This window comes from Staurois parvus, unplaced genomic scaffold, assembly GCF_062004578.1.
Source record: "Staurois parvus isolate SC_StPar_1 unplaced genomic scaffold, SC_StPar_1.0 ptg000151l, whole genome shotgun sequence".
Taxonomy (NCBI): domain Eukaryota; kingdom Metazoa; phylum Chordata; class Amphibia; order Anura; family Ranidae; genus Staurois; species Staurois parvus.
In genome coordinates, this window is record NW_028317947.1 from 19,129,481 (window position 1) to 19,152,444 (window position 22,964).

Below are 22,964 nucleotides of genomic sequence, written 5' to 3' on the forward strand. Positions count from 1 at the left end.
CAGAAATTACAAAGAAGAGTGTGTTAATCTAAACTATCACTAGATGGCGCTCTGGCTTCAAATATCTTATTGGGTGTTCAAACTTTGCACTTCTCACCTGTACAGGTACTGGAGCTCGGGTTTCCTGTTCCGGAGTAGTCTTGCCTCTTTTACGCTTCTTCCTTTTATTTTTAGTAAATTGTTTGGACTGTGCTGGTTTGCCTTCTGTAGCATGTACCACGTTGTTTGGGATGTGCTCTATGCTTTCAGTCAGACTGTAAATAGTAATGAAAAAGCCATTATTAATCACATCAGGGTGCTGTCATCCCACACCTTCCCACTGATAGATATAGAAAGAGAACACCTAGAGAGCCTCACAGCAAAAATCCAGGCAGTAGAATTATCTGATATATCTGATTACTTTTTCTTGCACTGTTATGAAGATATCCTGATGGATAATCACCTACTGATCATCAATATCCCAAATGATAGTCCCTGTGACTTTATCACAGGTACTCCTTTAGACGTATCCGTAGCAGGAGCCAGTGTAAGGAGCCACCAGGGCACCCTATGCGCCTTACTGTACATATAGGGTGCCCTACCAGAGCTAGCATTGGCAGATCTCTGGACACTTGCATGGCCTGTGACAGGGGAGAACAAAACTCTCCTGTCATGTCAGCAATTTAAATTAATTATTTGAATGATGTAAGTTATTATTAGGTTGAATTGTACAGCAAGCATTTCCTGTAGTGTTGGCAGGTTGCATAAAGTGTTATTGGCCTTTCACCTCCACACATTGGTCAGAGCTGGAAACATCCCAGGGACCACGTATCCAGAACTCCCAAAAAACCTACAACTGGAGCCCAACTTTTTCACACTTTATTTACAGTACTTTATGGGGGCTTCTGAATTAAAGTGCTAGCCACAAATAAGGATTCCACTGATCCAAGGATAGGGAAGATCGTTTAAGCTGCACACATCAGCATTGCCGGAGGACACACTGAATTTAAGATTTTCTTACTTGTACTGTTTTGAGTCTGGGATGTACGTAGGACCTCCCTGGAAAGTCGGGCATATCTGTGGATTATTCTCACCTGGAAGTTGAAGAAAACAAAACTGTTAAGAGAGAGAATTAACACGGAGTTGTAGAAGGCAGTACTACGGTGGTGGAGGTGTAGTGTATGGAAATATTCAGCTCTAGGTGATGTTCGATAATACGTAATGGGAGGAGGATATGTAAAAACAAAGAAAAGGATACACAGTTTGATTAATGGGAGCATAAAGCAATGGGATAGGTCTGTACATGAAGCAAAAGAACACTCTTGTATTATGTGACGGGAGTGACTTTGGGTGGGAGGGCCCATGGAACACAGCCCCCTTTGGAGAGGTGGGGAGACCCCTGTCTCAGCTCCCCATATCCCTATTATGTGTAAGTCACCCTGTGCCTGTTAGCGGTACAGGGTGGAATGTCCTGATATTGTGTAAACATATATAGGTGGGGTGTGGGGGTTGTTCATTATTTACTGCCACGTGGTCCCATTGTTCTATTGTATCTTGCTTGGGAGCAAACTATTATGGGATGTATGTGTTTTGTATATTGGCTTGGTGGGGGGTGTCTGCTGATGTCTCTTGTTACTAGATTTGGTTTGCCCCACCCTGTGTCCTTATGCAGGAGGTGGGTTGTTCCCTTGAATGTATATATCTTGTGTCTGTGTTAAAATAAAGCAGTCCATTTCCTGTTTTAATACAAGTCTGGTGCTGTCTCGTCTTGTATGGTCAGCGGTGGTGTCGGTGGATCTGTGTTCGGACAGGGAAGCGGGAGGCTAACGGAAATACCCTAGTGCAGTCGGGGTCCGGTTCCGTTACATATTAGTTCTAAAATTTGGTGTCACAATAGAAATTATTAAAGACGTAAAGGAAGGAGCAGTTTGAAAGACTGTGGGGTGGAGATCATGGTGAAATCTTACATTCAGGTTGTGCTATGATGGAGATTCCCATGGCGGAGCTCTCTTTCTTCTCTGTGGCAGTCCCATTATATAATAATGTGGCCCAGTGGCTGACCTTATTATTCACAGGAACACAGTGATTTTCTGCTTCACCCATTTTGGTTTTCAGAAGCTCAGCAGACTGAGACAGACAGAATGGCGGATACACTGGGGCCGTGGTGTAGACCAGGTCTTGACCTTTGTGGGAGTCTATGGCCATCTTTCAAATAGGTGTCGGCCTGAAATGACAAAATATTGAGAAATAATGAATGTTTACTGTGCAATAAAAATTGTTAAACAATTCTTTGTATCATTACAAAACTGTGGATATAAAATTGAATAAAGCTGGGTAATCAATACCAAGAAATGTCAGGGTTTAATTCTGTGTAGCAAAGCATAGGAATTCTTCCTTTGTTCTGGCTCCATTGTTTCTCAGGGACGACTGCTATAATTCTAGATTTCTCCTGCACCTGTTAGAATAATCTGGTATTGCAGCATGGCAATAACATTACAGGTGTACCTCAGTTTACGAACGCCTCGGTTTACGTAATGTTCGGTTTATGAATGAAAATCCATTGAAAATAATGCCTCGGTTTATGAATTTTTTACAAATTTTTTTCACAATACAAAGTAAGTTTCCCTAGGATTTATAAATGTGATTCTTGTGAGCTACTATGGTGTATTAATATTAAGTGAAATAAATAAATACATTTACCAAATATTTTAATATATTTATTTTAATATATTTTTTGATAAGTTTCCCTAGGATGCATTGCGCCTGGGAGGTTTTTAGCGCTGCGTCTGTGGAAACACGTGGCGTCAAGTGCGGAAGTGTCGGAGGTGTTGGAGCGGTTTTTGCATCGAGGTATTGCTTGATTAATCATGTCCCTGTATAGTATTTATGCCTTTTAAAATGCACGTTATAAAGAGTTTTGAACAAATAACAGACTTTTTTTTAACTTTTTGACCTCCGGAACGGATGAATTGGTTTTCAGTACATTCCTATGGGAAACCGAGTTTCGGATTACGAATTTTTCACAATACGAAACATCCCGGAGAGCGCATTAAATTCGTAAACGGAGGTACACCTGTACACAGGTTTGCGTATGAACCATCATAATTTTATGGTCAGAGATAAGTCCCCAAAGCTCCAATGATGGGAACCCGCTGTTCTTTTTAAGGGTTTGTGAAAAGTACTTCTTTTTGTTGCTACAAATTGGAACACTTTCATATGGTTTGAAATTGATTTAAACTGTTCAAGTGTAAAACCTTAAGGACCTCGTATTCCCTTAAAAAGTCTATGGGGATGCAAATTCCACTTGAAGCAGTTTGCATGCAGAAAGGGATGAACTGCAGGTCAAATGCAAGTCAGTTGAGTCTGAAAGATCCCAGAAGCATCTCACTGATGACAAATTGATGCCACAGACATAAGCCCATAGGCACTTGCCCTAAGATTAGTAGGTTCAGTTTTTAGTAGAATATATATATTTTGGAATATGTTAGACAAGGTTAAACATATTTGTGTGTTGGACAGGTTTCACTTGCATAGCCCAACTCCAGATAAAATGTTTCATTTCATTTTGGATAGAGCAGGGAATAGTTAAAGCAGTGGTCTCAATTGCAGCCCAGGTGCCAGATTCAGGACTTTTGCTTGTCTTTATCTGACCATTGGGGCACTATGCCATCTCCTGACAGCAACAATAGGACATGTTTCCTGTCACTGACACCAACAATGGGGTACTATTCCACCCACTGACACGAACAATAGGGCACAACTTCTCACATTGACAGGAAGGATGGGGCACAATTCCTTCCTTTGACATCAATAATGGGGCACTATTCCTCCCAATGACACCAAAGATGGGACATGGTTTACTCCCACTGATGTCAGAACAAGTTCTGCTCCCACTTGGCAAAATCCGGCCATCTTAAAGTCTGAAGGACAGAGAACTGGCCCTTTGGAAAGTTTGGAGATCCATGAGTTAGAGCCTCTGACAGTTTTTTATTTCAATCTGTGTCATTATTGGGGACACAGACCAACATGGATACAGAAAACAGCTCATTTTTAGCAGTGGTGGACAGGGTTAGCACTTAAAGAATTGTATTGCTGTGGATATCGCAGGGACAGGAAGGGGGTCTCAGACAGTAAGAAAAACCTGAGATTTAGCTAGTGTTGGGCTTTAATTGTGACGTTGTCTTTTATGTTCCCTGGCCAACTGTTTTTTTTATTTATTTTTTTAAGATCTCAATTACCTATTATAATGGTCACCTATACTAATAGACTCAGGAAAAAACGTTTCATTGTAATGGCTCTGGTGATAACCACAGAAGATCAAATGTCTTCTCAGATCTGAAACAAGAACCAGCATACTCAATGTCTTCTGCTGGTAAAAGCAAAAACCGAGTCTGAACTTCTTTTGTTACAAATGTGAAAGGATAGCAAAAGTGAGCTTGTCTGATGGACAGAGCAGGCTGAACAGGTTATTGCAAAAGCATAATGTTTTCTGTTTCCTTACGTCATGTCCATAGATAGCTTGGAGGCATCCAGCACTACCACATTATTTTGCAGAGCAAAGTCCTTCAAAAGGCTTGTGTGTTTATACGTATTTATTATAGGTACTTATATAAGGCCGTCTACGCAACGCTTTACATATATTGTGCATTCACATCAGTCCCTAACCCTCAAGGAGCTTCCAATCTAAGGTCTCCAACTCACATTCATACATACACATACTAGGAACAATTTACCTACCAGCATGTCTTTGGAGTGTGGGAGGAAACCCACGCAGGCACAGGGAGAGCATGCAAACTCCCCGCAGGTAGTGCATGATATATTACATAATATATTAAATATAGTTAAAAATTGGGGTTCTCCAACCCCTGTGTCACTACTGAGTCTGTGGTGACACAGGGATTGGAAAAAGGGATCTAATGATACACAGTAGGACACACTACCTAGAAGCAGGGGTGGACTGACCATTTGAGCACTCGGGCCCTGCCCGAGGGCCCGGGGTCAGTAGGGGGCCCCATGAGATGCCCCTGGTACCTTTCATTTTCTTTTTCATAGGCTTTTTTGGGTGTGGGCGAGGACACAGGGGCCCCATAATCCCCTATTGCCCGGGGACCCCATGAGTTGTCAGTCCGCCCCTGCCTAGAAGTGTCAAATGCTAAAGAGTCTAATGGAATGGAGGAAAGGTACGACACAGGGGCAATTATAGGGGTGAATGTACCACCTCTTCTATTGCAAAGGAGTGTCATTTTTTTTTTTTACGGGTATCTTTAAAGCACAGATGTCAAACTGGTGGCCCTCCAGACTACAAGCCCCATGAGGCATTGCAATTTTGAAAGTTACAAGCATGACTTCCAAAGGTAGAGGCATGATGAGACTTGTAGTTTCGCAACAGCTGGAGGGCCGCCAGTTTGACACCCCTGCTTTAAAGCATTATGACTTGTGTGTGGGTTGCTTCTCATCATTAGAATGTCACAGATGAGAATACCTGAACCCTAAAAAAAAAATAATGATGCTCATCATCTCTATTCTGCTCTAGGTAAGCTTAGCTGTCAGTCAGCATTTTGTAATGACGTGGGCACAGAAAACATTTTCAGGACGTCATTTCCTGGACTACACATTTTAAACAAGGAATGAATATAAATTTGTAGTTGGATATATAACGTGATATTACTAGTTATGTAACAACAACATGCTTTTCCATTAGACAGGAGTATTTCTTTAAAAGGAATCCAGTTTCTCTATCCACTTAATTATACAGCTACTGTATATTGGTTTTAGTGGTGTAGACAGATCTTGTTTGTACTTGTTTGTTGCATTTAGACAAATTTGACATTGCTGCCTGAAAAGTGAATGAACATGTTAAGAGGCAGGTGTAGAGTGAAACCCCATTACAGCTCCTTTTGGTGCTACTAAAGAATGACTATAAACTGGTTTACAGTAAATGCATGCTTGCTCTGCGTCATTGACTATTCCCAGGATCGGGATGACAGCTTTCTGTTTTAAAAGTCAGCAATGGATGCTCATATTTTTGTTTTCAGGAGTTATCCTTAAAAAAAGGACAAGCATTTTTAGGGCCCAACTTTCTTTGCCTGCTAATTGGTAAAAAAAAATAAAAGACTTTTATCTGTTCCCACTCAACTACATTGTTATGGTGGGATTATAATGGATGCCTTCTGATTCTGTTCAAATCTGCCAAATGAAGGGTATCTGTTTAATCTCACATTTATCCTGATATCTCTGCTTGATTTGACCCCCTCGGTGACTACTCTAAAAGCTGTAAGTGTATTGTTGACCGTTCCTGTAAAACTAATACAAAAATCTAAAACGTTTGTTCCCCGTGAGATCTAATAAACTATAAAACCAAAAAAAAAATCCATTGCTTTCATTCTGGCCTAGCAAATATAGTCAGTAAATGACCTCCTTCCACTGTATTGGGTACAATGCAACGGTGCCTGGGTTAAAGTCCACAATGATGGAAATGGAAGATGAGCTTCATATAATAAACTGAAACCAGGTACAGAAGGCTTTATCAGTTCTTGTGGGTGAGGCTGCAGACTCTTGTTACGTGATTCTGTACTGTTCAACATCTTTGAGCTGTAAAGGTGATGTAAAGCTGTAAGGGCAACGTTTGCCCTGAGTTCCCATACACTGGATGGAAGATAATTTATTATTTATTTCAGGTACTTATATAGCGCCGTCAATTTACACAGCGTTTTACATATATATTGTACATTCACATCAGTCCCTAACCCTCAAGGGGTGTACAATCTAAGGTCCCTAACTCACATTCATACATACACATACTAGGGCCAATTTAGACAGGATCCAATTAACCTACCAGCATGTCTTTGGAGTGTGGGAGGAAACCGGAGTACCCGGAGAAAACCCACGCAGGCACAGGAGAACATGCAAACTCCAGGCAGGATAATATGAAGTGCTGTAAATATAGGGAACTGGGAAGAAGGACAGCCTTTGGCACACAGCTGAAATTTAAAAACACGGATTATGCAGGGTGTGCCCCAAAGTCAATTTAAATACAAAATATGTTGTAATACAAAATCGCATGTTAAGACATTGCTTGCATTGGCATTTTATCTGCATTTTAATCAGTCCAGGATATTTCCTCCTCTTTATAAAGTGATTGTAAACCTTTGTGGTTTTTTTTTTAAATCACAAACATGTTATACTTATCTGCTCTGTGCAATGATTTTTCACAGGGCAGCCCTGATCCTCCTCTTCTGGGGTCACACACCAACGCTCCTGGCTCCTTCTTTTTGGTGAGTGCCCCCATAGAAAGCTTCTTCCCATGGGGGCACTCATGTGGGCTTGATCCCGAGCTGCCCTGTTTGCATCTATAGGCAAAGACAGCAGGGCTCAGCCCCACCCACCAATGGCTCCTGAAGAAGTGAAGAAAGCAGCTGCTCTAGGGCACAGTGCTGGATCAAGACCGGGCTTAGGTAAGTATAAGGGGGGAAGGGGGCTGGGGGGAGGGGATCATCTGCACAGAAGTTTTTTTTACCTTAATGCAGAAAATGTAATAAAGTGGAGTTCCAGCCGTTTTTGTGTTTATTTTTTGTTTAAAACTGTAGCTGCTGACTTTTAATAAACACACACTTACCTGTCCCAAGGTCCAGCAATGTTCTCACCCGCACAGTTCCTTCTATCCTTCTGTCCTCCACGGCACTGGCATCTCTACTGTGGGCATCAGGCTGTGACAGCTTGCGGCTTCACAGCCTGGTGCCCGCTGCGCATGTGCGAGTGACACTGCGCCTCCTGATTGGTCCAGCAGTCTCCTGGGACCTGTGAAAGTTCCCAGGAGACTGCGGGAGCAAGGAGGGGGCCAAACCTCTGGGTCATTTCACTGCAATGAACTGAGCCGGAACTGGGACTGTCAAAATTAGGTACTCGATCCCCTCTCCCCCCAAAAGGTACCAAATATGGCAGTGGAGGGGGGGGAGGCAAATAAGCGGAGCTTCCGCTTTTGAGTGGAACTCCGCTTTAAGGAATAAAACATTAAGGCTGTAAAGGCCAAAAGGGTTAACTTGGATATGACTTGTGTCAACTTTTATTTTTTTACCTGGTGAAACTGATGAAACTGCTGTGGGTGCTCAGACAGTGGATACTACCAAGCTTATGCTGGGGTCTCCCTGTAATACTCTTGGTCCTCAGCTTTCAGTTCCTGTAAAGTGTACCTAAACTCAAGAATACAAAATATAATATAGTGCAGCTTACCAGTCATAAGATGTGGTGGCTGCATTAGTTTTCTTTTCCAGTTTTTTCACCTTTCTCTTTACCTGGTGATCCAGCCAGTAACCCATTTCCTGTCCTAGGGTGACAACTCTCTGTACTGTATCGATGGAGAAGCATCATTGTAACCTTAAAGTGGAACTAAAGTCTGATATTTGAAAACTGTGAGTGGACAGGTTCTTTGTACAGTAAGCTGTGCATGTCCGGGAGTGATGATAGCCCGCGCTGGCTAGTCGAGGCGGCAAAAGACCAGCAAGAAGGAGCTGGTGCTGGTGAGGGATCTTGTGGGTGTCAGAATGTTGAAGCTAAAGCAAGCTATAGATGATCTGCGCTGCAGGTAAGGACATTGTTGAGTTGAGCAAGTCAGTCAGTGTTGAATCACTTCTGCAGTGCTCTTGTGTTCTGACAAGGAGCCTTCGCTGCCAGCAGAACACAATGATTATTATTATACAGGATTTATATAGCGCCAACAGTTTGCTCAGCGCTTTACAATATAACAGGAGACAAAACAGCAACAATACAGTTCAATACAAGAGGGAAAGGAGGGCCCTGCTCCTTGGAGCTTACAATCTAAGAGGGAGGGGCTAGTGGTGCAAAAGGTAGTAACTGTGGGGGATGGACTGGTAGGAGGAGTAGAAGATTCCATTATTAGCTGAGGGCAGGATAGGCTTCCCTGAAGAGACAGGTTTTCAGAGATCGCCTAAAAGTGGGCAGAGTAGGCGATAGTCTGATAATTTGGGGTAGAGAGGTCCAGAGGATGGGGGAAGCTCTGGAGAAGTTCTGGAGATGAGCATGGAAGGAGGAGACAAGGGAGCTAGAGAGCAGGAGGTCGTGGAAGAACAATGTTTTAGATCGAAAAATCATTCAGAATTCGAAGGTGCAGTGAATGAAATGCACACCCTTAACCCTCATGGATCCAGCTTGTTCTAAGTAAGCTGGCCAGTGATGAATGTCAAATGGGCAGCACAGTGGCTAAATGGTTAGCACTTCCACCTGGCAGTACTCGGGTCGTTGGTTCGAATCCCAACCACGGCACCACCTGCCTGGAGTTCTCCCTGTGCCTACGTAGGTTTCCTCCAGGTACTCTGGTTTCCTCCCACATTCCAAAGACATCCTGGTAGGTTAATTGGATCCTGTCTAAATTGGCCCTAGTATATGAATGTGAGTTAGGGACCATAGACTGTACGCCCCTTGTGGGTTAGGGACTGATGTGAATGTACAATATATATATGTAAAGTGCTGCGTAAATTGACAGCGCTATATAAGTACCTGAAATAAATAAATAAAGATTGGTGATGTAATTTGGGGCAGAGTTATGTATTACTCATACAAAAAATTTGACAGGCTGCTTGTACTGAAGTCCATCGATGGATCAACTTCAGTACAACCAGCCTGCTCTTGTATGGATGCTGAACCTGCTGAGATTGGATCTATCTGTGGACGTCATTAGGTACGTATTGCTGAGTTACTTCTGCTTTAAGTCAGGATTCCAAACCCGCTCCCCTTCTTCACATCACTGTGATATAGGGGGGATTGTTCGGTAGTCCACAGAGACATGAAAACAGGCAGAAAACACAGGAAGCTATACCATTGATAACTAAAGGGTTGCAAGAAAAAAATGTACCTATGCCTCAATTCTAAATCTCATAAAGAACAAGTGGTGAACAAATAACATCTGGACTTCAGTATAACATGCTGATTCTATACATTATAAAGGGTAATATGCACTGCAAGCAGAAATATCCTATAAACTGCTGCCTACCAGATGTGTAGCAAGGCAAAAAAAAAAAGCTAATGCAATGTCACCCTATAAACAGTGTTTGCAATTCATTTTTGTAAATGCAGAGACTTACTCAGACAGCTGACTGCAGCCTCCATATGCCTGAAACTGAAGAGTTGTTATACTCTATGAATCCTGTATACACAGCACTTTCAGTTTCTGTAGTAAGGTCAGCCAAGCCTGCCAGTAAGAGAACCTCCCTTTTCCATGCTCGCCTGTCTCCTCCTCTCTCTCTCTCCCCTGTCCTGCACCCCTCTTCTTTTCCTGTCACTTCACAGCCCACGCCAACTAATCACACTGCCTTTTTATTGGCTGTTATTTCCTTTCTCCTTCCTTTTATTTATTTATTTCAGGTACTTATATAGCGCCGTCAATTTACGCAGCGCTTTACATATATATTGTACATTCACATCAGTCCCTAACCCTCAAGGGGTGTACAATCTAAGGTCCCTAACTCAAATTCATACATACACCTACTGGGGCCAATTTAGACAGGAGCCAATTCACCTGGCAGCATGTCTTTGGATTGTGGAAGGAAACCGGAGTACCCGGAGGAAACCCACGCAGGCACAGGGAGAATATGCAAATTCCAGGCAGGTGGTGCCGTGGTTGGGATTCGAACCGACGACCCTAGTGCTGCCTTCGTTTTGTTTAATATTATCCTCCATTGCTGTCCTCTGAATTTTTTTTCCTTCGGTAACTGGTTTTGTATTCCAAGGTTTGTTGGTGGTGGTTTTACCATTTGTAAGCCAGGTAGATAATTGTATCATGTATGGGCTACACAGTCAGATTAATTGCATCTCAGGCAATGCTTAACTCGGGCAACATAAGGTTTGTTCTTCCCTGTTATAATGAGCTCTACCACCCCCCCCCCCACAAGTGATTTTTTTGCGGCTTATAATTGCATCCCTGCCCTGCGCTATTTTCTGAATCTGACGCACAGCAGACCTTATCAAGATGTTTAAAGCTGAGCTCCAGCAACTACCTACATACACAAATGAAATACAGTTACATAGTTAGTCTGGCTGAAAAAAGAGAAAAGTCCATCCAGTTCAGCCATTGAAAAAAAAAAAAGTTATAATCCTATACACGATTGATCCAGAGGAAGGCAAAAAAAAACAGCAAAGCATAATCCAATTTGCTACTGCAGGGGAAAAAATTCCTTCCTGATCACCCGAGAGGCAATCGGATATTCCCTGGATCAACTTTACCTATAAATGTTATTATCCAGTTATATTCTGTGTATCTAAGAAATAATCCAGGACTTTTTGAAGCAATCCACTGAGCTGGCCAGAACCAACTCTTGAGGTAGTCTATTCCACATTTTCACAGCTCTTACTGTGAAGAAACCTTTCCGTGTTTGGAGATTAAATTTCTTTTCCTCCAGACGTAAAGAGTGCCCCCTTGTCCTCTGTTATGACCTCATGGTGAATAACTCTACACCGAGTTCACTATATGAACCACTGATGTATTTATACATGGAGATCATATCCCCCCTTATGTATTATACATGGAGATCATATCCCCCCTTATGTATTATACATGGAGATCATATCCCCCCTTATGTATTATACATGGTGATCATATCCCCCCTTATGTATTATACATGGAGATCATATCCCCCTTATGTATTATACATGGAGATCATATCCCCCCCTTATGTATTATACATGGAGATCATATCCCCCCTTATGTATTAAACATGGAGATCATATCCCCCCTTATGTATTATACATGGTGATCATATCCCCCTTATGTATTATACATGGAGATCACATCCCCCCTTATGTATTATACATGGAGATCACATCCCCCCTTATGTATTGTACATGGTGATCACATCCCCCCTTATGTATTGTACATGGAGATCACATCCCCCCTTATGTATTATACATGGAGATCATATCCCCCCTTATGTATTATACATGGTGATCATATCCCCCCTTATGTATTATACATGGTGATCATATCCCCCCTTATGTATTATACATGGAGATCATATCCCCCCCTTATGTATTATACATGGAGATCATATCCCCCCTTATGTATTATACATGGAGATCATATCCCCCCTTATGTATTATACATGGAGATCATATCCCCCCCTTATGTATTATACATGGGGATCATATCCCCCCTTATGTATTATACATGGAGATCATATCCCCCTTATGTATTATACATGGAGATCATATCCCCCCTTAATCTCCTCTTCTCAAGAGAGAATACATTCAGTTCCTCTAATCTTATATATGGAAGTTGCTTTATTTGCCTAAGGATTTGTATTTCTGTCCACCCAGTCCTGAGATTTACACAGCTCTTGCACACAGTACAGTCCTATCTAGAAGGGCAGGAGACCTGATTTCCTCTTCTGCAGTTAAGTTACACTTATGGGTCTTGTCCCTTTTCCAGCCTGCGACTGAATAGTGAAGAGAGAAGCAGACTGATGAGCTCATCCCTCTGCCAGTCTGCTCTCTTCTCCTATCAGCATGTTCCTTGCACTGTATTAATGAATACATGGCTGCATTAATATGTCTTTTATGTCTGCCTGGTGTTCGGCTTTAAGTCCCACCAACCTTAATTATGACATTGGCAGCAATCCTTTTTGGGAGCCTTAAAGCGGAGCTCCACCCAAAAGGGGAAGTTCTCCCCCCCCCTCCCCATTTGTGAAATGGAGATTTTGGAGAGGAGCAGGTAGCCGCTGCTCCCACTTTTGCTCGGACCACCTAGGCCAGTGGTTCTCAACCTGTGGGTCGTGACCCCTTTGGGGGTCGAACGACCCTTTCACAGGGGTCCCCTAAGACCATCAGAAAACACATATTTCCGATGTGTAAAGAGCAGCTACTGTGTAGAAAGCAGCTGCTGTGTTGAAAGCAGCTACTCTGTTAAAAGCAGCTACTGTGTTCAAAGCAGCAGTATTGGAGGTAAAACGATACTCATGAATTATAATTACTGGGTAAATAATTTTATGGTTGGGGGTCACCACAACATGAGGAACTGTATTAAAGGGTCACGGCATTAGGAAGGTTGAGAACCACTGACCTAGGCGATCAGAAGCCACAAGTTGTCCATAGTAAAGATGCCGGAAGGGAGAGGGCACACACTGAAAACCAATGGGTCGAGCACAGCACTGGATCGTGGGACAAGTAAGTGGCTGTTTATTAAAAGTCAGCAGCTACAGTTTTTGAAGCTGCTGACTTTTAATTTTTACAAACATGACTGGAGCTATGCTTTAAGTCCTATTACCACAACTACAGATGCTTGCAGCCATTGCTATGATCACATATACCTTATCTCAAGTCCAAGCTGCCCTAGCTCAGTGGACCAAGTTCCAGCAACCTTGATATGTTCATCAGGTCCTTACAAGTTTTGTCAACATGTGGGCTTATACATATGGGCAAATAAAGTCCAGTGCTGCCAAATGTTTTAGACCAGTATTCTCCACACTGTGACCCTTTGCTTGCCTCTTGCAGCAAGAGTGATCTGATCTCTCTTGGGGCACTATTATTTCCAATGACGCCAATGATGGAGCACCATTCCTTTAACTGATGCCAACAATGAAGCACTATTCCTCCCATTAAAACTAATGATTGGGTATTGCTTATTCCCATTGACGGCAGTGAATTTTCTACTCCTACCAGCCACAATCTGGCCCCTCTAAATCCTGAAGGACAGTAAGCTGAGCCTTTGTTTAGAAAGTTTGGAGACCCCTGTTTTAGACCTATATACACTATATTGCCAAAAGTATTGGGCTTCCCCTCCAAATCATTGGATTCAGGTGTTCCAATCACCTCCATGGCCACAGGTGTATAAAATCATCACCTAGGCATGCAGACTGCTTCTACAAACATTTGTGAAAGAATGGGTCGCTCTCAGGAGCTCAATGAATTCAAGAGTGGTACCATGATATGTTGTCACCTGTGCAATATGTCCATCCATGAAATGTCCTTGCTACTACATATTCCACGGTCAACTGTTCGTGGTATAAGAAAGTGGAAGCAGCTGCAACAACAGCAACTCAGCCACGAAGTGTAAGGCCATGTAAAATGACAGAGCGGGGTCAGTGCATGCTGAAGCGCACAATGAGCACAAGTCGCCAACTGTCTGCAGAGTCAATAGCTAAAGGCCTCCAAACTTCGTGTGGCCTTTAGATTAGCACAACAACAGTGCATAGAGAGCTTCATGGAATGGGTTTCCATGGCCGAGCAGCTGCATCCAAGCCTTACATCACCAAGTGTAATGCAAAGCACACCGCCACTGGACTCTAGAGCAGAGGAGACGTGTTCTCTGAAGTGACAAATAATGCTTCTCTGTCTGGCAATCTGATGGATGTGTCTAGGTTTGGTGGTTACCAGGAGAACAGTACTTGCCTGACTGCATTGTGCCAAGTGTAAAATTTGGTGGAGGGGGGATTATGCTGTGGGGTTGTTTTTCAGGGGTTGGGCTTGGCCCCTTAGTTCCAGTGAAGAGAACTCTTAAGGCGTCAGCATACCAAGACATTTTTGACAATTTTATGCTCCCAACTTTGTGGGAAGAGTTTGGGGATGGCCCCTTCCTGTTCCAACATGACTGCACACCAGTGCACAAAACAAGGTCCATAAAAACATGGATGGGTGAGTTTGGGGTGGAGGAACTTGACTGGCTTGCACAGAGTCCTGACCTCAACCCAGTAGAGCACCTTTAGGATGAATTAGAGTGGAGACTGCGAGCCAGGCCTCCTCCCCCGACATCAGTGCCTGACCTCACAAATGTGCTTCTGGAAGAATGGTCAAACCTTCAGATAGACACCCTCCTAAACCTTGTGGACAGCCTTCCCGGAAGAGTTGAAGCTGTTATAGCTGCAAAGGGCGGGGCCAACTCAATATTGAACCCTACGGACTAAGACTGGGATGCCATTAAAGTTCATGTGTGTGTAAAGGCAGGCCGGCCGGCCGATACTTTTGGCACTATAGTGTATGTGCGTGTACGTGGCCTCCTGCACCAGCTGAAGTACATGTTGGTTAAGGGTATCAGATTCACACTAAGGTGAAGCTGGATCTGAGTGAATGCAGTGTATGCTAACTATAGAGGTAAATACAGTCTGATTTACTTTTTAATCTAAGCCCCAAAACAAAAATGTAAATATTTGCAGTTTACCAATTATTAGATGTGGTGGCTGTATTAGTTTTCTTTTTTTTTCACCTGCCAATAACATACATCCCATCTTAGAGTGTCCACACTCACTCCTCCACTCTATCTATGGAGGAGCAATGTAGCCACCCTTGGTGAGGGTAGTGTTGGCTGCAGTTTGGATTTAATTCATTAGTCACATATGTAAAGTCGAACCTAATTTACTAATCCATCTAACACTTTTTAAACAGTTGAAGAAACAGTTTTATTTTGTTGACATAAAGATGTTACATAATAAAAACTGACAATTGTAAGCACCTCTGTCAGTGTGAAATGGTTTGTCTCAACACTCTAACTCCCACTTTTGCTGGACAGCTTGGTTGGATAATGACCAGATCACCAGATGATAAACTATGTTACAGTGGTATCTCAGAAAACCAAAATTTGGTGTTTTAATGCTTGTGACAGACTCCATCATATATGTCATTTTTTATTTTGTCCGGAGTCCCACTTTAATAAGCATCCAGTTGCCTTGTAGCTACAAGACACCATCAGTTAACTGGAATATGGCATTACAGGACAGTGTTAACAAAGAAATGTGAGCCACACCTTGTACAGCCGCCTTCCTCCCCCTCATTCTCTCACACACTCTCTCTGTCTAGATCTGCACTTCTCGAGAAATGTTTTGCTTGTTCTGGAAACTGTATCACTGTCACAAACAGGAAGAAGGAGGCAGCATGCTAACACTGGCATTGCCTGCCGCAGGCTTCATGGGACCCAAAGGTCATGATCACTACATACATGTAAGAAGCCATCACATGTTCCGGGGGAAAAGCAGCATGATAAACAGTTTGTCAACTGCCACTGAGCAGATGCAAAGTCTTGCCATTGGTTGCTTGTAAACAGGCTGCTGCATTATATGTTTGTCCCTTAGACACTTCTACAAAATGGACAATTGTCACCACGCTGTCTAAACCAAAACAAGGTTTTGTATCTGGATATAGTTTACCAGATTAGCTGCTCATAAAAAAAAAAAATGATATCTCTATTAAAGCTGAACTCTGGAAAAACGAAAAGTCCTCCCTTTGCAGTGGGACTGTGCTCACACTCCAAGGGTTAACTGTTTGTTATGTATAGGGGGCCAGGAAAAGCAGTTTTACTTACCTGATCCTCTGCTCCTGCAGGCTGCTCTACACTGCTAGAATGGTCCCTACAGCCTCTTCTCCTCTACACTCCCCGCAGTCTAATGACCTTTGACATCATCAAGACCAGTCCAGGGTCTTTAGCCTGCATTGGGTGTGAGGATGCCAAGGAGCAGTCCACTGTTGGTGTGGAGGGGGAGTGTTGTCTCCTGGGGCGAGCAAAGGATCAGGTAAGTAAAAATGCTCTTACCATCCCCTAGACAAAATGAGCAATTAAAGTGATATAAAAAAAAGAAAGTATTCAAGTATTTATTCTTGACTTTAAAAATGTCCTTCTATTGTTCCTCCAAGTCTGAAGATTCCTTTGTTTGTGCTGCTGTGATCTAACTTCTTGTTAGATGAATGCTGCTGCCAGACTCATCCACCTTACTAGCCGTTCCATTTCTGCCACCCCTCCACTGGCTTCCCATTGGCCAACGGATAAAATTCAAACCATTGACAATGACATATAAAGCCATTTATAACTCTGCCCCAAATTACATCACCAATCTTGTCTGCAAATATCACCCAAACCGTACTCTCTGCTCCTCGCACGACCTCCTGCTCTCTAGCTCCCTCGTCTCCTCCTCCCATGCTTGTCTCCAGGACTTCTCCAAAGCTTCCCCATCCTCTGGAACTCTCTACCCCAATTTATCAGACTATCGCCTTCTCTGCTCACGTTTAGGCGATCTCTGAAAACCTATCTCTTCAGGGAAGCCTATCCTGCCCTCAGCTAATAATGGAATCTTCTATTCCTCCTACCAGTCCATCCCCCACAGTTACTACCTTTTGTACCATTAGCCCCTCCCTCTTAGATTGTAAGCTCCAAGGAGCAGGGCCCTCCTATCCCTCTTGTATTGAACTGTATTGTTGCTGTATTGTCTCCCGTTATATTGTAAAGCACTGAGCAAACTGTTGGCGCTATATAAATCCTGTATAATAATAATAGAGGTTGGCTGCATTTGTTCTCCATGGTCCTGCTGTATGCAGAAACATATTCAACGTCTCTTGTTCACTCCCAAAGATTGATTGTGAACCATGAACTAGGGGACAAAATGTGCACTGCTCATTCCAAACAAATGCAAGTGAGGGAAAACATGAGAGGTTTGGGAGATCAGAGGACATTCCAAGGAGGCAAACCGTGTAAGAAAAAAATTCATGAAAAATAGTTACAGGGCCATTAAGTAGTGGTTGTGCATAGATTATATTATATATTATTATTATACATGATTTATATAGCGTCAACAGTTTGCTCAGCGCTTTACAATATAACAGGAGACAATACAGCAACAATACAGTTCAATACAAGAGGGATAGGAGGGCCCTGCACCTTGGAGCTTACAATCTAGGAGGGAGGGGCTAGTGGTACAAAAGGTAGTAACTGTGGGGGATGGACTGGTAGGAGGAATAGAAGATTCCATTATTAGCTGAGGGCAGGATAGGCTTCCCTGAAGAGATAGGTTTTCAGAGATCGCCTAAAAGTGAGCAGAGTAGGCGAAAGTCTGATAAATTGGGGTAGAGAATTCCAGAGGATAGGGGAAGCTCTGGAGAAGTCCTGGAGACGAGCATGGAAGGAGACAAGGGAGCTAGAGAGTAGGAGGTCTTGGGAGGAGTGGAGAGTATGGTTTGGGTGATATTTAGAGACAATATTGGTGATGTAATTTGGGGCAGAGTTATAAATGAGGATATTGTTTAGTGTCACTCATTGCCTGCCAGTGCCCCACCATTGCAAAGGAGAACTTTTAGTTTCTTGGAGTTCATCTGTAGAATAGAACGATCCATTTTTGCTAAAAAAACGTTTGACAAGTCTACTTTCTAAATGTACCGTAACACAACGGCATTGTAGACGGGGGGGGGGGGGGGGGGCTCCTACTTTTCACTCTGGCCCTGATCTGCTGTACTTGATTTTGCTGGGTTTGTAGGGTGATAATCAACACCACCTGTGTCCCTCCTCCACACCAGACACGGCACTTCAGTATAGCGTGCAATGTGTATGTGCAGCCAGGCGTGTTTGTGAGATTAATCATTGAGGACTGCAGGATATCCTTCTAAGAGTGACTCACTCAGCCTGGGCCTCTAACTGAACACATTTCTAACTAGGTTCAGGCCAGACACCATGGACACTATTGGCCACTTTTTCCTTTGAATGGTAATCTATAAAAAAGGGATTGAGTGGCGGAAACCTTAAAGTGAACCTGTCCTAATTAAAACATTTCTAAAGTAGGAGTAGTTTGAAGTGCAGGCCTGTGCTAGTCTTCGATTCTGTTTTTTTTTTTATATGTACTTTTTATTGATTTTCAAAATGCTTACAACAAACATAGAATCGCGAAATAACAATCACAAAACAATAAAAGAAAAAAGAAATAGGCTAATCGATGAGGGACATATAGGTACATACAATGTCAATACATAACAGTGAATTAGCTATCATTTTCACACAATTGAGTAGGCAAATCGGAAATGGAAAGATCCCACGGTTCCCAAACTGCCTCAAAGATGGGGACAGAGTTAGCATGCAAAGTAGTGAGATACTCCATTCTTCTAATCTCTGCTGTAACCTTCAACAATTCCAATCGTGTAGGAGGCGTAGTAGAAAGCCAATGCATAGGAATGGTTCTCCGGGCCTCTCTTAAAACATGGGCGGATAGTTTCCTGGCAAATTTGGAGAAGCCTGAAAAAGGTAGGCCCAACAAAAAGTGGTTGGGTTCAAATGAAATAGGGGACTGTAAAAGTAGATGCAAAAGGACCTATCTCCAAAAAGGTGCAATGCGCTGGAAAGTCCAGAAAATGTGGAATAGAGTGCCAATTTCCTTGCCACACCTCCGGCAGACAGAAGAAACACTCGGATTGCGAGCATGGAGAACCTCAGGGGTCTTATACCAAAACATCAGTATTTATAAGTGTTTTCTTTATATACTACACATCTAGAAGATCTGAAGGCAGCCTCCCAAATACTACTCCATTGATCCAAGTCAATATCACATTGGAGGATCCGGGGCCATATAAAGGTGTGTCAATAGAAAGGGGGCAGTCTTTGATTCTGTTTATGTGTTCCTATGGAACCTCTTTGGATACGTTTCCCAGGCTAAATAATATGCAGTGTAAGACAAAATGCAAAGATCTAGTATATTATCAACAGTATTTTATTAAAGGATAAAATGAGTATGTACTCACAAAAACAAAGGTAGTAACAATGTGAGTGAACCAAGCAACCACAGCCTCCAACATAGGAAGGAACTCAACATTTGATGGGACTCATTTGGTTCAAATGGCTGTCATAATACCATCTGACTTGTTTCGGGGGACATGCCCCCTTCCCTTTTGCTCGGAAGAAGGGGGCATGTCCCTCGAAATGCATCAGCTGGTATTATGACATCCATTTGAACCAAATGAGTCCCATCAAATGTTGGGATCTTTGGTTGCTTGGTTCACATACAACGTTGTTGCTATCTTTGTTTTTGTGATTTTGTACTCGTTTTATACTTTGCAAAAGTACTGTCGATAATGCACTAAGCTTTTGCTCCCTATTGTTCTACTCTGTTTATTCAGTTGCAAGGCTCCCCGAGAGGGCTGCAACAGGCTTTGACATCCAGTCTGGGTTGTGCAGTGATAGATATCACTTGTGGAAGTCTGTTCCATCTCTCTGGAAGTCCTCAGCGTTACGATGTCAAGATTCTTTTCCTTGTACTCTTCCCAGGCTGACCAAGGGGCCTTGACTTCTGGCCAAGTCATGATTAAGTCTTACTCCATCCCGATACAAAGTCCCAACCCTGTCAAATCATTAAAAAATCCTCTGCATGAGTTCAGTCCAAGTCAGGCCTGCCCTTGATAGTAAACTGTCAAAATCCAGAAGTTGAGACCCAAGGTCCATCCTGGGCCTAGGATTCAAGGGGCTCTCACATGAACACATAGATCATTTCGAACATTAACACTCCCGAGAACTGTTGGTACCTTTAAAGTGGAACTCCACTCTCAGAGTACATTGACTATTTTTAATCCTTATGCTGCTAGCATTAGTAAATAGAAAAGTATATCATATTTACTTGTTTTAAACTTCTTTTTTACATTTCTTCAGTTACTTCCTGGTTTCCATGCCTAGGCAAAATCATATCATACATCCCAGGAGCCTTCAGGAGGGGGGAGGGTTCTCAGCTCAGTCAATGCATGAGATAAGGGCAGATTGATTCCAGGAAGTAAATGCTACAAGAATGATCTGCCCTTACTCAAGATGGCCACTGCCAGAAATACCAGGGGGTGCTTTTGAATATAAATTCTCATCAAAAATAAAGCATGGAGACATGGGTGGATGGGTGAGTTTTCTTTGAATATGAACAATGGATTAAATAGCATTTTTGGTTTGTGGTAGTCAGATGTAGTACAGTTCCACTTTAAGAAAGGTCACAGTGGGGCATATTTATAGCCTACTTGATAACTGCTTTCCAGCCATGCGTTTAGCAAGAAGAGGAGTATTTATTTAACTATGATTGACAATGATTGTCTCAGGATCTAGGAGCTTCCCTGAGACAATCGCTACCACTAGGTACGCAGGAGCAGGGGTCGTGTCAGTTTGCTTTTTTCACAACCTCTTTCTTTTTATTGGTTGCTAGGATGCAGTTGGCCCCTGTCAAGGTTGCCATGATGCAGGCAGCTGTCTGAACCATAACAACAGATGCTGACCTCCTGCACCTTAACAACCAAGCATACTAGACGAGAACTGTACAATCTGCAGGGACAACCATGTTAAGGTGTTTTTTTTGCAGCCACTGGTGTCCATTAAGAGTATAGTGGTTGTTATAGGTTAGCCACTTAAAGTTTGGTAAGCACCTTGTACATTGTGGCCTTTTTGTACTGTCTTCTTCAGTCATGAAGTCAGGAAGAGTCTTCTTCAGTCAGGAAGAGGCTACATGTAAGGTATGCTCCCTATTGTTTTGTTGCTTAGCACAGTCCTGGGAGAAGTCAGTTGGTGCACAATATTTGTATATGATTATGCTTCTTTGTATTTGTATACTCCCTTTAACAGAATTCTTTGTTGTTATAAAAAATAGATTATGTTGTGGCTCTGGCTGCACAGCAAATGCTTATCTCTTAAACAAATAATAAGTGAAAGTAGGGTGGAACGTCTTGGGTCTGAGACACTATTTGCTATAACTAGTAATACAATTCCCTAAGAACTTTTCTACACAAGGCAAAAAAACACTGTGCAGTGTGTAGTCATTCTTTATAAGCAATCAGATGTGGTTTTCCAGGGATGTGTCCTTAGTAAACTGGAATTTGATTGGCTGCTGTAGTTTCATCATTGATTTTCACTGACTAATGCCGGTCATACATGGGTCGAAATTCGACCGAATAATAAAAAGAATAATCAGCCGATTTTCACTCTGTTAGTGGGTCAATAGCACCGACCGATTTTCGTGGTTCCTCCCCTTTTCAGTGATCAGGCATGTTGGAAAATTCGTGAAAAACGACCAATTTTCAACTCAGTGATGGTCAAATTATACAGTCGTATTTCCGAAAAGAATATGCACACAAGCCATGACCTGGAAGGAACAGAAGTGTCACCTGTTATATGGGGTGATGTTTATGACTTGGTCGGCTGATTTTCTAAATCATTGGTGGCACCATTGGATTACCGAGCGAACAACGTTTTCGATTTTTGGATGAAAAATCGTTCGGAATTTGACCCATGTATGGCCCGCATAATCCTATCAAGTGAAACCATGATTATTTTCTTTTATTTGATAGACTGTATATGTGAATGGGGTCAGTTTAGTTTAAATGATCTTATAAATGAATGTTAGGTTTTTTTTTTGAGTCTTGTTCCTGTATCTTAATTATGGTTAGGGGAGGCTTTAATGCCAGCTGTAGCCTTGGCTACCTGAATACCTGAACAGTGACGGCATCTGATAGGATGCAATTACCAATATAAATTAAATAACTCAAGCACTTATTATGTGTAGTAATACTGTAGCTGCTAGTGCACACAATCCAAGTCTTAGTGGGGCAAATAATGAGAATAAAAGTAAAGAAAAATATGATCGGCTACATAAAAAAAAAAACACTCAATGGTGACTAGAAATGTTAAAAATAAGAAATTAAATTTTTGTATTTAATTTCTTATTTTTCACATGTTTAGTCACAGGCATTGAGTGTTTATTTTGATGTAGCCCAGCATATTTTTCTTCACTTTTATTAGGATGCAATTACCGTTCAGCCAATAATTTTCCACCGGCTCAGCAGTTTGAAGAGTCAGCCATGTAGGTATCGACTTTTGCACTGCATATTATTTCCCCTCTTACTGCACTACTAAAAGAAAATAGTTTTGCTTAGTGGTTAGTTTTGCTTCTGCGGCCATACTCATCCACCTTACTAACCGCTCCGTATCTGCCACCCCCCTCTGCCAATCCCTCCACTGGCTTCTGATTGCCCAACGCATAAAATTCAAATTATTAACATTGACGTACAAAGCCGTTCATAACACTGCCCCAAACTACATCACCGATCTCATATCCATCTACCATCCAAAACGCACTCTCCGCTCCTTACAAGACCTCCTGCTCTCTAGTTCCATGGTCTCCTCCTCCCATGCCCGTCTCCAGGACTTCTCCAGGGCTTCCTCCATCCTCTGGAACTCACTACCTCAATCCATCAGACTGTCACCCACCCTCCTCACC

At 42.5% G+C, this 22,964-nt stretch overlaps 1 protein-coding gene across 1 annotated transcript in view; it reads right to left on the reverse strand.

Moving 5' to 3' along the window:
• The window catches only part of MAP3K14 (mitogen-activated protein kinase kinase kinase 14), a 51,337-nt gene that overhangs the window by 18,214 nt on the left and 10,159 nt on the right, over positions 1 to 22,964 (reverse strand). Inside the window, exons 2-4 of the mRNA XM_089674586.1 lie at positions 1,947 to 2,203; positions 1,001 to 1,073; positions 98 to 254 (exon numbers count right to left, since the gene is read on the reverse strand). Coding sequence (XP_089530712.1) covers positions 98 to 254; positions 1,001 to 1,073; positions 1,947 to 2,184 — 468 coding nt within the window. The 5' untranslated portion in view covers positions 2,185 to 2,203. The remainder of the gene's footprint in view (positions 1 to 97; positions 255 to 1,000; positions 1,074 to 1,946; positions 2,204 to 22,964) is intronic.